The following is a 13648-nucleotide window of genomic DNA, read 5'->3' as shown; positions in this document are numbered from 1 at the left end:
TATCAAATTGCTTTTGCTGTATTATATTGCCACCCCCCCCCAAAAAATACAACAAACAAATAAAAAAAGCCAACTTGATATATATATATGGATAAGTAGAAGATGAAATATTTTGCATTAAGGAGTTCATGTACACTTTGAAACCTCTTTCAATTAACATTTCTCTGTACGACCCTTGTTTCTGGAATGGCAAGTCTAGATAGGGTGTAGAGTGCATTTTGAAAAGAATGATGTGCTTCAACTCATGAACAACTGTATACATATGTCTAAATGGCTGTATAATTATCAAAACATTGAATAGACATCCTCATAGGTAGATTTTATAATTGTGTAAGTACTTCTCTAAGTATATCTTTTGCTTGCATTTGCATTATATATGCTTTCTCTTACTATATTAGGATGCTTATTGCCAGACTAGTGAGATCTCTTCGCTTTCAGTGTTGTGGTATCTTTCTGTTGTTCCCCTATTATGTTCAGCTTGAAGCCTTAATGTTCCACATGAGCATTTTAAAATACTCTGACAGACAGAAAAGCTCCATCATGCAACACAGTAAACAGCACAGCTCTGAAGCATTTTGCTTCTGAGAATATCTGAGTACTGCTTGCCACATATTTTTAGATGACGGTTAGAGAATGCATTTATCCATGATGTGGTCCCCCTGCAAGCATACTCCCTATAAAAGCTAGAAAAAGAATGAAACCACAATCTCAACTTCTAATAAAAATGTACTGACTGATGCAGAAAAGTAAAATTCTTGCAAATAAGCAGCTCTCCTGCAGAATTCAGGTATGTTGTCTCTCACAGTAAGGTAGCTCTCATGCTCATAGGGAAGCTCCCCCCCCCCTTTTTTTTTTGTTTTCCCCACCAATGCTAACAAACATCAAACAGCTAAGTAATCTTATTTTTTTTTTTATTTTTTTTTCCTGTAGTGGAGTCCTCAGACTTGTTAGTACAGGGCTCTCTCTGCTCAATTGGCCTAAATAATTATAGTATATTTCTATATTCAGCTGATACTTTTATCTCCACTATATGATGGATATTTTTCTGATGATATCTATGAAGTAGAGTGTGAAATGAAATATGGTATGGTAATGTGTGTGTCAGAGAGCCAGCAGATGACCTGTTTATTTCTTGCATCCCAGCCGCTTTCTTGTAACTGACCTCTCCTTAAGTGCAGCTGTAAGCCAAGTTCAGATTTGCACTTGTACAGAACCGCAGCTGACCTGTAGATGATGGTGTGTCACCGTGCTGATGGGGCAGGAGACCGCTGTCACTCAGCACAGCGATGAGTGTGCTCTGGGTGTCTTTGACAAGCTGAGACAGAGCCAGCCCTGCTGTCAGGAGTCAGTGCTTCTTGGCCTGCAACTTGTCTTGTTTTTGCTGACTTGCATGGTTTGGTGTCTCTTGGTGCCAGCGCTCGCCCTGGTTGACTTAACTTCGGATCACTGAGTTACCCATTGCACTTCCATGAACGAAGGAGGGCCCTCTGTTATTTCAGTACTCCACCTGCTTTGTGTCACTGTGGCAGAGCAGAGACATTCTGTTTCTTGTATTCAGTGCTAGATGCACAAGATGCACATTTTGGGTTTATTTACTAACCATCCTCTACCAGCTGCCTCATTATCATGTCAGTGGTTAAATGCAATTGGCAGTCATTCTTCAGGAACTGTATTTATTTTTCTGTTGCTGCTGAATTTCTTTAGTCAAGGAAAATGAATAAGCATGCTCCTTGCTTGAGAGAAACTTAAAGACATTTCTTCAGACAAATGTTTTTTTTTTATGCATTTTGAAATTTTCTCACTTTCCTTTGTTATTTTATTTGCATGCTAATTACTTATTCTAGCATAGTTTAAAGTGGATACAGTGAGTAGGTGCAGTTCTGTTTACTGGAGTAACAGAAGTTACTTTCTTTTAAAAATACTTAGTTTCACTGTCTTTCTGAGACTTAAAGTTTGAGTGGGCAGCTGGTAAGGTTTCATTGGCTAAACAAGTTCAATAAGGCAAAGTAGGCTATTTGGCAGAAGATTCGTGGCTTTTCTCTTTAGTCTTCAATGTAGCCAATCCAAATTAGGGCTGCAGCTGATTTCTTTTCTGATCAGGAATATCCTCAAAAATGATCCAGCTAGGAACCTTGTCAGCTTGTTTATCCGATTATCATATGACCGCCGTTATTAAAAGATAAAAATAAAAAAAATGGCCCAACAGTAGTGACAGCCTAAACTTGTTGGTAGAATGCTACTATCTCAGCTTCCAGAAAGGCTGGATTTACCATGGTAATGGGAATCAGCCCAGCATGAGTGAATTCATTTTGACTACTAAAATACATCTTTGACAAGATGATTATATGGGATCGGTTGCAAGATTATACTCCTGCTAGTTTCACAACTGAAGGACAAGTGAGTGTATTGAGTAACCTCACCTCAGGCATGCTGGGCTATGCATCTCATTTGTTTCTTTTTATTGTCATACATTGATGAGGTTGAAGTGTTATGATTACTGTGTTGTCAATAGCCAGCCGTAACCCACATGACCGTAATGAAGCTCAGTTGTTCACATGTCTGTTCGGAATCAGAAAGCAGTTTTAGTCCTTGTAATAATATTGGATTTCAGAATATATATGGGATGAATGTTTAGTTCCCTTTTTTTAAAAAACAAACCTGGAGAAAGTTTGTTTTCTATACCATCTGGTGCTGATGATTCCCACACAGCAAATACTAGATGTGTGGTGGAAATACCCCATTGTACTGAGTGCAGAGAGGACCTTCAGTATGCTTCCACAGTGTCAAACGTTATTGTTGATCTACTGTTAGAACTTCCTTCACACGTTATTAAACATCATTTAATATAAACTAAATAATGGAAGTTGTTACATTTTGGCAGTCTTGTTGACTAAACAAAGGGAATTGAGTTTGATTTTAAAGCACAGGAGCAGTCCGTAAACATCCTAAAGTACATCCTTGATATATGCACAAACATGCCAGTGTAGATATCTTTCTGAGAAAGTGTGAGAGACTCCTAATGAGTATTTGTGTTGAAATTTTTTGTTGTAGTTGTTTTTTTCATGATTTGCTTTGAAATGAAACCATTAAAGCTGGCAAATAAGTATATTAATATTGCGATGAGGTGTTTGGAAACCACAGAAAAGGGAGCAGTCTGAAATGAATAAAAACCTATCTAGTATTTAGACTGTGCTAACAAAATAATAATAATAATAGATGCAGACCTTTTTTACAAGGATAGGTTGATTTACAGAAAACATCTCGGTTAAAGTGACAAATTATAACACTGACCCCTGCAGCTATTGAAGTGATTTTCTGGATTGACGTTTGCTTGTTAGCATTATAACCTAGCAGGTATTGTCTGTTATCATCATCTTCAGCTATATCATACTAGAGGTTGTTTATTCTGTACTTAGGTTTTCTTAATGGACTTTTCATGGGGAGGTAGCATTACCTGATTGTAAGCTGGACATTTTTAATAATATGCAACAGTGGACTGAGCACACTAAAAGAGACAGATAAAGCTACGAGCATCTCTACACAATTTGGGAGTCCCTGAAATAGATTTCTATTAATTTTATCTCACAAAATCCTTGTTACACTGTTATTCATAGAAGAACTCGTGGTATACATTTTCCAGATACTACACAGACAAATTAGGCATACAGTAATTGACATCCACAATAGTATGAATGTTTCTATGCTAAATCCCCTAAGCACAAAAGGCTGAGCATTTGCCCTAGAGTGTCTAACAACAGGGAGTTCATCGCATATTTTCTGAATGTTAATGAAACATGAGGACTTGTATGTTCTTACCAGTTGTTTTCCAGGGAATTAACTGACAATATAAGAGGAACTTCAGCATGCATCTCCACTTCTTTCTCAGTCCCCCTCCACACTTTTTCTCTAAATGAGCACATTTACTTAATATCAAATATATGAAAGAGTTCCGTAAAATCTTATCACTCCTCTCAAAAATTATGACCATTAGAACCTGCATAATGTCCAGTTTGTTTCGGCAGCTATGTCTCAGGTCAGAGCTGTAATTCCAGGAATTAGGTGATGAAGTCCTGGAAACAGATGCAGAAGCTCCTAAATTAGAAGACTTTTTTTAAAGACTTCATAGACTGTCTCTGCGTGTAATATCTGTGCAATGGTGTACCAGAAGCAACAAAATTCAGATGAGGCGTTTTTTGTGTGATGGTACTGGGATGTGTTGTTTTAGTGGTGAGTATGAAGGTGTAGTCATTAATCACAGAGAGTGAATGTAGGAGTATATACATCTATTAACAATATGCAAAGAGGAGGAAAGGAAATTTTTAAGTTTGTCTGCGGCTAGACTGATGCTGGTACCCAAGTCGTTGTGAAAGCTCTCAGTCACGTTTCTATAGTTGTATACGAAGGCAGCTGATCTGTCTGGAGGGACACCCAATGACTTGAGCTGTGAAGCAACTGGGCAAGAACACGAGAGTTTTCCTTGCAGGACCTTCATTCCTTCTGATGCGCCAGGCTTGCATGAACCCCACCACAGCACATGAGCAGTAGCGAATAAAGCTGTAGTTTAAAGGAGGGTTCCTGAACTGAGAGGGGCACAAGAGGCAGCGGCTAATCACTCCTAGCATTTTCTGCACTTGGAGGGTCGGGAGTTGATCCTGGTAACAGACGGTGAGCTGCGATTAATGGGCACTGCAAAATGGGGAGGGCTGCAGCACAATCCCCCCTTGCTGGAATAGCAAGGAACCAATGAATTTTTCAGGAACCAAAGATATCCTGTGCCGTTTTTTGTGGTGTAGCGGGATTTGTTGCCAAAATGCCAGTTTTGCCACTTGGGCACGTAGGAAGACCCGTCCGTGTGGAGCCCTGTGAGCACTGGTAGGTACACGCTGCACACCGCGCCTGTCGATGACATACGGCCTGCAAACTTCCCTTCGTCTATAACCACATAAACCAAGTGAGGTCCTACAGAGGCACTGCTTGCCTGCACCTTACGGCGAATGCTTCTTTGCCTTTTTGTGCCCTTGTCCTTTTCAGTATTCTGGAGGAGTGCTCACTGCAGTAACATGGGCCAGTGTCACTCTTATTACTTTACCTGTTTTATCTTTTGTGAAATTGAGCCTTTAGCCGGAATTGTCTGAGCTGCTGCTCCAGCAGTCGGTTAACTGTGAGGCTCCTCGAGCTCATTTCTCTCAAGTAATTTGATTCCCACGTGCTCACTGAGATTGCTTTTTCGCTGAAAGAAAGCGGGGAGGGGTGTGTGTGTGTGTATGGGAGCAGGCCAGAAATGTTATGGCAGACAAATGTAGCTTAGAGATAAAAACAACACAAAAATGTGTTTAAAAAGATCCCATATCAGTTTATCTCCCTTTAACCCAGTCCTATAAAACCGAATGTTTTTGTGTTTGAGAATCAGAGACACAGGGCCTTTTGTGCTGGTGCAGGGTATGGAACAGGAAGCTAAATTCCATCCTGCCTCTACAAAAAGCCAAGAAGGTAATCCTTTCATTAAATTTACCAGAAATGTGTGTAAAATGCTAAAAACATTTTTTTTTTTTTTGTAATTGTGGTCATAAAAGCTTTCTATGGGTTTTAAGGTGTTTTCTGAAATCATACACAAGATTCAAGTATTTTTTATTTTGGTTGCTGAACAATTTCTTTTACATTGTGGTTACTTAGGAGTAATTGAACACCAGTTTTGTAGATAAGCTTCTATATAAGACTGGTTAGTAAGGCAGCAGTTTCCTAAATAATGAACAATTTATTGAGAGATTTATGATTCTATAAAATTGCTAGTGTGTTATCACGGTTTTGGGCAAAGGCCCTACTGCAGGGGAGTGAAAAACAAGCCTGAAAAGTGAATCTTGCTGGAGGGAGGATTGTTCTGGAAATAAACCATTCAGTGCATAAACAATGGTATATCAGTTGTCTGAAATATGCATTCCTCCCTCTGCATGGTGTTCATTGTATGTCCACGCAGACCTACCAAACTCTGGGCACAGCATTTCTGTGTTACAAAGTTGTGGTTTGTTGGATAAAATATTGCTAATTTGAGCAGACTGCTCAGAGGTCTGTTACTTCATATGACCAACATCAGGCTTAGGGTTCTGTTAGCATTCATTAGTTGGTGTTGTAAGACACGTCCCTTGATGATATCAGCAGCGTTATTAAATGTCATAAGAATACATGTTCCTAGCAGCAGTGGAAGTATTCACAGAAACAGTTGATGGATCTTTGCTAATTTTCCATCTTGTAGCTGGGGGTGGGGACAAATAAATACATCTATACTTTATTGAGAGATGTGGGGAAAGGAAGCTCATGCTAAATGTCAGTGTTACCCAACCACTGACTATTTCACCTACTACTGTTGCTACGGATTGTTGTCATTTGTGACTTTAAAAGAGTGTATGTACTAATAGAAAATATCCTTACAAACTGAGTTCAGTTCTGGGCAGTAACGTTTTGAGGACAAAGAGGGGTAGAGGGATTTTGTTTGCTTTTTCATCTAGCACTGCACAAGTCCTGAAAAGAGTTAAACAAGATATAGATTTTGGAAGATAATGTGCCAGGTCAAAAAGCTGGGTGCATCTACTAATATTTGCAGTGTCTGCATTTTCTGTTTATGTGCAACATTGTTGTATAATGTGAAAAAAAAAAAAAGTGTATGTATGCAGCTGTATGCCAGATTTCATGACTGTTTCTGTCTAGAGCCTTTGCTTGCTTGTACATTGTGCCTGCAGCTCCACCTCTTCAAAGGCTGTTCTATTAATCTAACCTACTGAGGGCTATTCATACAGCTTATGGGTTTTTATATTTAAATCCTCACAAAAATGATTTGCTGCCCTCAAGTTAGGAATTTAAAGGAAAATTAAATTAAGGCTGCCTAAGTAATGAAAGCATCTTTAGATTTGATAGATAGAGACCATCAAAGCAAAAAGACTGTATCCCTAGAAAGATTTCTGATATTGTTTAGTGCTGGGGGGAGTTGCTATTGCTAGTATATCGTGCAGTATCAGGCCTTAAATTCATATGCTTATGCTTCATGAATTCTTTAATTTCCAAAGTTGTTCGTTATGTTTTAGGTCATAAATTAAGAGATTTGTAACTCAAACATTTTTATCTATATGAGGCCTATGGCATTAGGATCATAGTGTTGTATAGTTTTGCTGACAGATGGATTAAAGAAAGATCTTAAGCCTTAAGAAATGTCTGAATTTTTCTTGTGTGCCATGAGATGTAAGCCTAGCATTTGTTACTGTGATATATGTTATATCATTGCCTGCCTTGTGTGACATGTGTATAACTCTATTGTTTCTAGTGGTCTTGTGCTGTGGACTTCTCCTAACCAGACTTAAAACAGAACAAACAAAAAAACACCTGGGAGTGTTTTAGGGGACACCTAAATAGTGTCCCCTAAAACTTCTAAACAAATCTTTAGAATAGAGTGGTCACCAAATGTAATCTCAAACCTAGTCCAAAGAAGGTGGGTGGCAGAATCCAGATTTTTATTTTATTACAGGTGTGTAAAATGTGTGCCTTCTATTTATTTCTCATTTCTTTTGTCTGTAGGTTTTCCAAACGAGCCTGCTGCTGTCATTGCCCTTAACACTACTAAGGAATGGTTAAGCAAGAATCACAACGAGGTATGAAATAAAATATAACTTTCCCAAATTTCTATTTATGATTATGGACTTTGGCTCTGGAAATGTAGAAAGAGTAAACGCCAGCTTGAGCCTTGAAGTGAATATTTAGTCTAAAACGAATGAAATCAGGTTAGGACAATGTGGCTGGGGGAAGACTGTTATATTTAAAAAGCTACACTGGAGTTCAAGGGAAATACCTTTGTTTGAAACCATACTGTGCATTTCCTTTGTATTGTAATCTTTCCTGGCAAAGTAAAAGACTATTCTCTTTCTAAGCTGTTTCTGAGCGTCACAGTTTTCATCTAATAATGAGGAGATTCTTGGAAAGGAAATGTGTATAATAGTTGTCAGTGGAAACAGTCACCAAAGGTCAGTGGTGTTCCAGAGGTCACTTTACAGTAAAGAGCTGTATGATAGTATTTCCTATTTTTATTAATTTTTGGTTTGCTTACAGTTAAGTGTTCATTTTCCCTGAAATGCTTGCTAAACTTGTGACACAACTGAATTTTTAACACGACTGGTGTTCTTCCAGTGACAACACAATGGTGATTATTTTTACAAGACAAAATGCTTTCAACAAAATGATATCCATATCTTTCCTTTCTAGTTTTTTTTCTTGCTCTGTTTTTTGTTCTTAGCAGGCTGATAGTTTCTAGCGTTGAATTGGAGAATGCAACAAAGAAGTGGCAGAATATTGTAATCATTATGTCTTGAACTGAGGATATGCCTGTTTCCTGGTAATGACAGTCAGCAGGCAGATCTCAGACAGCTAAAGTTGTTCAGTATTTTTGTATGAAGGTATTTAACAAAGCATGGAGTGGAGAAACATTAGGTACAGGAGCATAATTAGTAGTATATTTCTTTTATTGATGTGTTTTGGGGGCCTTATTTTTAAGAGATTCTGATAAACAAGGGTAGCGATTTAGTAGGTTGTAGGAGTTTTTTGTTTGCTTTTTGACCAACTTTGAACCGAAAGCAAATAGCATGATGAGATTTGAACGGTAAATTGAGATATTCAAACCTGAGTGCCAAAAGGTACACCAAGAAATGTGCATGTTTGGACAATGCGGTATGAAGCACTTAGCAGCTTTCTTTTCGTAGATTAGATATTTGAGCAGTGAAGCAATTTTGGATGGACAGTCATCTTTAACACTAAAGATGCCTAAGTGTCATCTTATCAGCCTAACTATAGGCTTATGTTTTTTGAAAATGGAGTGTTAGTGCCTTACTATATTGTAATTTCATTTGGTTGCATTTTTACTATATAATGGAAGTAAAAGAGGCTAAAAATCTTTTTTTTTGATTCTGGAACTAAACTCTTCTCTTTCAAAAGCTGAGTATGTGTTGTGTATATACCCCTTAATTACTTTTTTCTTTGTGGTTATTACAAAAAAAATAAAAAAAAATATTTGGTAGACTGCATATCAAATGTGTAGTTGTTTTCTCAGTGAAAACTCTTTTCTGGAGTATTTTGCTCTGTAGTTCAGCCGTTGCTTCTCAGCTGTAAGACGACTTTTGCTTCTAACGTACACTTTGAGTCTTCCCTTTTTCTGCTTCTGGCCTGACTTGGCCTGCAAGCCCTTGTATGCCCTGCATGTTCCCTCTTTCTTACTTTCAGTTAGCGTGTGTGCTGCTTCCCCCTTTTTTTTTTGGTTCCCGTCATAGGCTTCAGGTGAGTTTCTTCACTTGTTTTCAGAAATCTTCAGCTCTGTCTTGGAAGGAGACTTGCGGTTCACAGCACAGAGTGATTGAAATGGCAGTGTTTATCGTATATGTTCTTTAAGCACTTTGTGCAAATGTGATTGAAATGCACAAAATTCCAACACATTTGTGGTTTGCACAGGTTACTGTAAACTAGGAACACCAAATAAGCACGATTCCTCCTTCCTCACTCTAATGTGTTCCCTTCTATTTCCTTGGTTGTCTTGGCACTCTAGCTCTAAACCTACTTACTCCCCACAAATTCCAATTTCATCTGGATTCTTTTTAAGTTAATAGTTGTAGTTTACAAAGTTTGGATGGTGAAAGGAGCACAGGCTGTCCTGACCACAGATGTATTGTTAAAAATTATACTATTAAGCTTACATCACAGTTGGTTTTTTTTGTCTTATTTTTGTTGGTTTTGTTTTTCCATTTGGATTACTATAGTTAATAACTGTAGTATTAAATATTTCTGAACACCCTGAATCGAAATGTCATGATGTTGAGGTCTCATGCTATTTGGTGTACCTGAAGGCATACATATGATCAATTTGCAGCAATTATTACCTATCAGAGAATTCAGAAGCAAACTCAAAGAGCTTTTGTTAATTATTGAAGAAAGTGGCATACTAGATTTCAGTCAAGATAGGTTTCTAGGGTAGGGTTATCCATAGTTTTGTACTTTCTTGTACAGTGGTTTCTCTCTTCATAAACTGTTCCTGCAATCTACTGTTTTGAATTTTAGACTGTGGCATACTGGCATATTTTACATGTCATAAGTAGGTCAGCAGCAAAATAAAAATATTTAGTACTTCTACTGAAGACAGCAGTAACTTACCCAGTGCAAGGGATCTTTGAGAAGCATACAGTTGTTGGGTTCCTGTTCAATGCTTATAGGAAGGCGTGTATAATTCAGCTATATTAAATAAACTGCCATAGCTCAGTGTCAGGTGTTGTTCTGACCCATTGTATTTTGCATATCTTTATTCCCTTGGATTAGATTTTGGGCTTTAAGTAGTAATACTGTGCATCACCCAAACTTTTCCCAAAAGTAGCTCATTGTACAGCAACCAAAATGACAGGGACTTTTTAATGCCTCAACAATATAGTCTATTCTTACTGCATACCTTGTGATATAGACCTTTCTATAAACTTTGCTCATGAAGACAGAGCAGCTCCAACTACAGCCACTGGATATTTAAATGTATTTAACTCACATGTTCTAGCCTGGGAGCAAAACCTTTTCCATTTGCTGTGAGGCCAGCTTTTCAGAAGGCTGCCCGTGTTTCACTCCTGTTATGTCTAACCAGAACCACTCCCTTGATGCTGGCTGCGCTAATGGGTCAGTGTCCTGCTAACAGTCTCCTCGCCTGAACAAGAGAGGCCTTTTGCTTTTGGCTGTGCTGAAGTTCAATGCATCAGTTGCCTTCTTCCTTTCCTTCCTTCTTGTGGAATCTGCCTTGTCTTCACCTGAGAAATCCTGTCCAGGTTCTGCTCCTTCTGTCACAAAGATGTTTGGCAGCCAGTTATCCTTGCGATAATGTCTGGTGCTGGTTGTCCTAAGATCTCAGACTCTGTGTGTAGGGTGTGTATTGAATGAACGCATGAAATTTTAGTGCAAAATAGAGACCAAAATGGTAATCTGCTCACTAGGAAATGTGCCTACATGGCAACGCACTTAGCAAAACCAAATAGGTAAATAAGATGGAAGCTTGACATATTTGTAAGTCTCTTGTTGTGCTGTACAGCAGCTGTATCTTATCTGTCTTTCTGCAGCCCAGGAAACTGTGACAAATTTATGAAAGATAAGGCAATATTGTTGTCTTCTCCTCTCTACCTTCATGTAGTGCTTTGCCTCCTTTGATGCTAAAATGAAGATTTTATCCAACCTGATATTAATTCAAAATACAAAGAAATCAGTGGCTATGTTCCTGTCTGCCTGGGGCCCTGAAAATAACCTAAATGACTCCCTTATTGCAAGCTGTGTTAGAGTCCTCGGAAGTTCTCATAGTATTTGCAAGAAAAGTGATTTGCAGTTAATGAAAGGTTTTCTTATCCAAGTCCATTGTTGTGCTTGACCCCTCAGGTGTTTGCATAAAAACTTATTAGCATACTTAACTTCGATGTCACTCAGATGAATGTCTCATTACCATGCAAATGGAGTTAGCGCCTTTCTGAGGTTAATTGTTACAAAGCAACAGAGAGAGATCTATTGTAATTTACTGAACGCCAAACACCAGCCAGGCAGGGCAGCAGCCATCACAATCTAGCAGCCTAAAACTTGACTACATAAAGTCCGCTAGGGAAAACAGCAATATTGTAAGTAATGGTTAGTACTTACTTGGATGTAACACGCAGCACTGTTCTGGTTTTGAAATGCAACTCTAAGTCAAACTAATTTCTGGCCATGTTTTACACCAAGGTCTGCTGACTTGCAGCCAGAGGGCAAATCTAGTTTAGAAGCTGGTAAATGGTGTTACACTGTAAGCATAGAAATCCCTCCGAGCAAGCTTGCAAGAATGGCAACAGTCAGCACTACTGGGTTAATTTACTGCAGACCACCTAGGCTATCTCTTTAGCAAACTGCATTTTCACATTTCGCAAAGTGCTCTGAAGGTTTAATAGAATTCTTCAGAGCACAAAATAGAATTGGATCCCATCCTTTAGGAATTATACACTGGCATTCATTTAAAAATGCACATTAAGCTCTTTGAACAATTTGAAATGTTTGAAATGTTCCTTTCTGGGATAATTTGGCAAGGTCTGAGATACTGCCACTTGACTTCCCATAACATATCACAAAGGAAATGTGACACCTTTAAATATTTACCCCCCCCCCCCCCCCCGACATTTTAGGAGAGGTGGTGGCATTATGTTTGTTGGTGTGTTTGTTTGTTTTTTTTTGTGGCAGAACATTTTGAAAGTTAGTAATTGTTATTTGCTTGTACTTTAGGATCATGCTATGTGTCTTGAAAGGGTGAAAAATAAAAATGCTGATTGTATGCCTTACCTTATGTCACTGACATGAAAAGCCTCAGGACCTTTTTCCCTGCTCAAGAAAAGACTTTAATTTAACAGCACATTTAGCTCAAAGTATTGTTCTTTCTCTTGCACAATATCTCTCAACATTTATTACGTCCCTCAGTAGAACAACAACCGCAGAAGTGTGATTGCAATATATGCTCCATTGAAATAACTGATGCAGATTAAAAGCACATAGATGGAAAATAAATCAGCACATTCCTGATTCCTTTTCATTAGAATCACTTCTGAAAAGAGACTTTCTTACTTTGCCTGCAGCACAGTAGATTTAGATTTTAGCAAGTAGTTATGCGCATCATCCCAGTGTGGCGGTGTTTGTCCCTTCTCCTCCTCCTTTCCCTCCCCTCCCCCCCTCAAAAATAACATCTGCATTTCCAGCATAACAGGGTGAGCAATGTAGTCCTGGTACGGGTGAAATTAGTGTAACTCTGCTTTCAGTGGCTGGGGCAGGATCCCAATAGCTCATTCCTGGTGACCAAAATTTTCGGGAGGAAACACCTGGTTTCTCAAGTTAGGCACACCACAATACAGATGCCCTGCACCTGTGCTTCATTTTGTACTGGGCTTCATCCAAATCGCGGTGGTATTTTCCACTTGGGAGATAGTTCAAGTGAAATTACCTTTCCTGTGCACCACTTCCCGTATGTGCATGTACTTGGCCATACACAGGGAGCTGGGATGTGGGAGCTGAGGAAACGTTCCCTGCAATGGGGCACGTGGAGGTGACTGCAGAGACTTGTATCATCTGGTTTGGAGAGAGGTGGACGTCCTTCTGGAGAGGGACCTGGGAGGACAGTGCAAGGAGTTGCCCCTGTTCTCCGTTGCGTAAGGCATGCCTGAGTGAGCTTTCCAAGCCACTAGAGCTTTGTTCAGGGCACACCAACGTGGTCACGGCATCGTGTTGCATGCAGCTCTCTACAGGTGAGCATGGCACCCCGTGGTACCCCTCCAGGTACCACGTTAATCTGGCAGTACCTGTGCTACATGGCAGTGCGTTACGTAGGTATGTATGTTGGAGGTGTAAGTCACTGGGGAAGGATCACTGCTCACGTCTGTCCCTTCAAAATTGGGTCAGGCGGATAACAAAGTTCCTTTACCTCCTGAGCCCATCAAAACATCAGGGCAACTCAATTTCAATATTTCTGTAGCGTGTGACTGAGAGGTTGTTTCACTGTATTTTTAACTTTCTCTCCCCCATCCCTTTGGTGGTCCCTGCAACCTAATTTAGGCTCCTCATTCTCCAGAGACAATTAAACAAAGTGGCATCT

General features: G+C 39.2%; 1 protein-coding gene across 10 annotated transcripts in view; it reads left to right on the top strand.

Moving 5' to 3' along the window:
* MACROD2 (mono-ADP ribosylhydrolase 2) overlaps positions 1-13648 on the top strand; it is an 861442-nt gene that overhangs the window by 600295 nt on the left and 247499 nt on the right. For all 10 annotated transcript variants that reach the window (XM_080587154.1, XM_080587152.1, XM_080587161.1 and 7 more), the window contains one exon: positions 7564-7637. In XM_080587154.1, coding sequence (XP_080443280.1) covers positions 7564-7637 — 74 coding nt within the window. The remainder of the gene's footprint in view (positions 1-7563; positions 7638-13648) is intronic.

The sequence above is a fragment of the Anser brachyrhynchus genome (assembly GCF_964034855.1).
Source record: "Anser brachyrhynchus genome assembly, chromosome: 3".
In the NCBI taxonomy this organism is placed as follows: domain Eukaryota; kingdom Metazoa; phylum Chordata; class Aves; order Anseriformes; family Anatidae; genus Anser; species Anser brachyrhynchus.
This window is presented reverse-complemented; position numbering and strand designations above follow the sequence as displayed.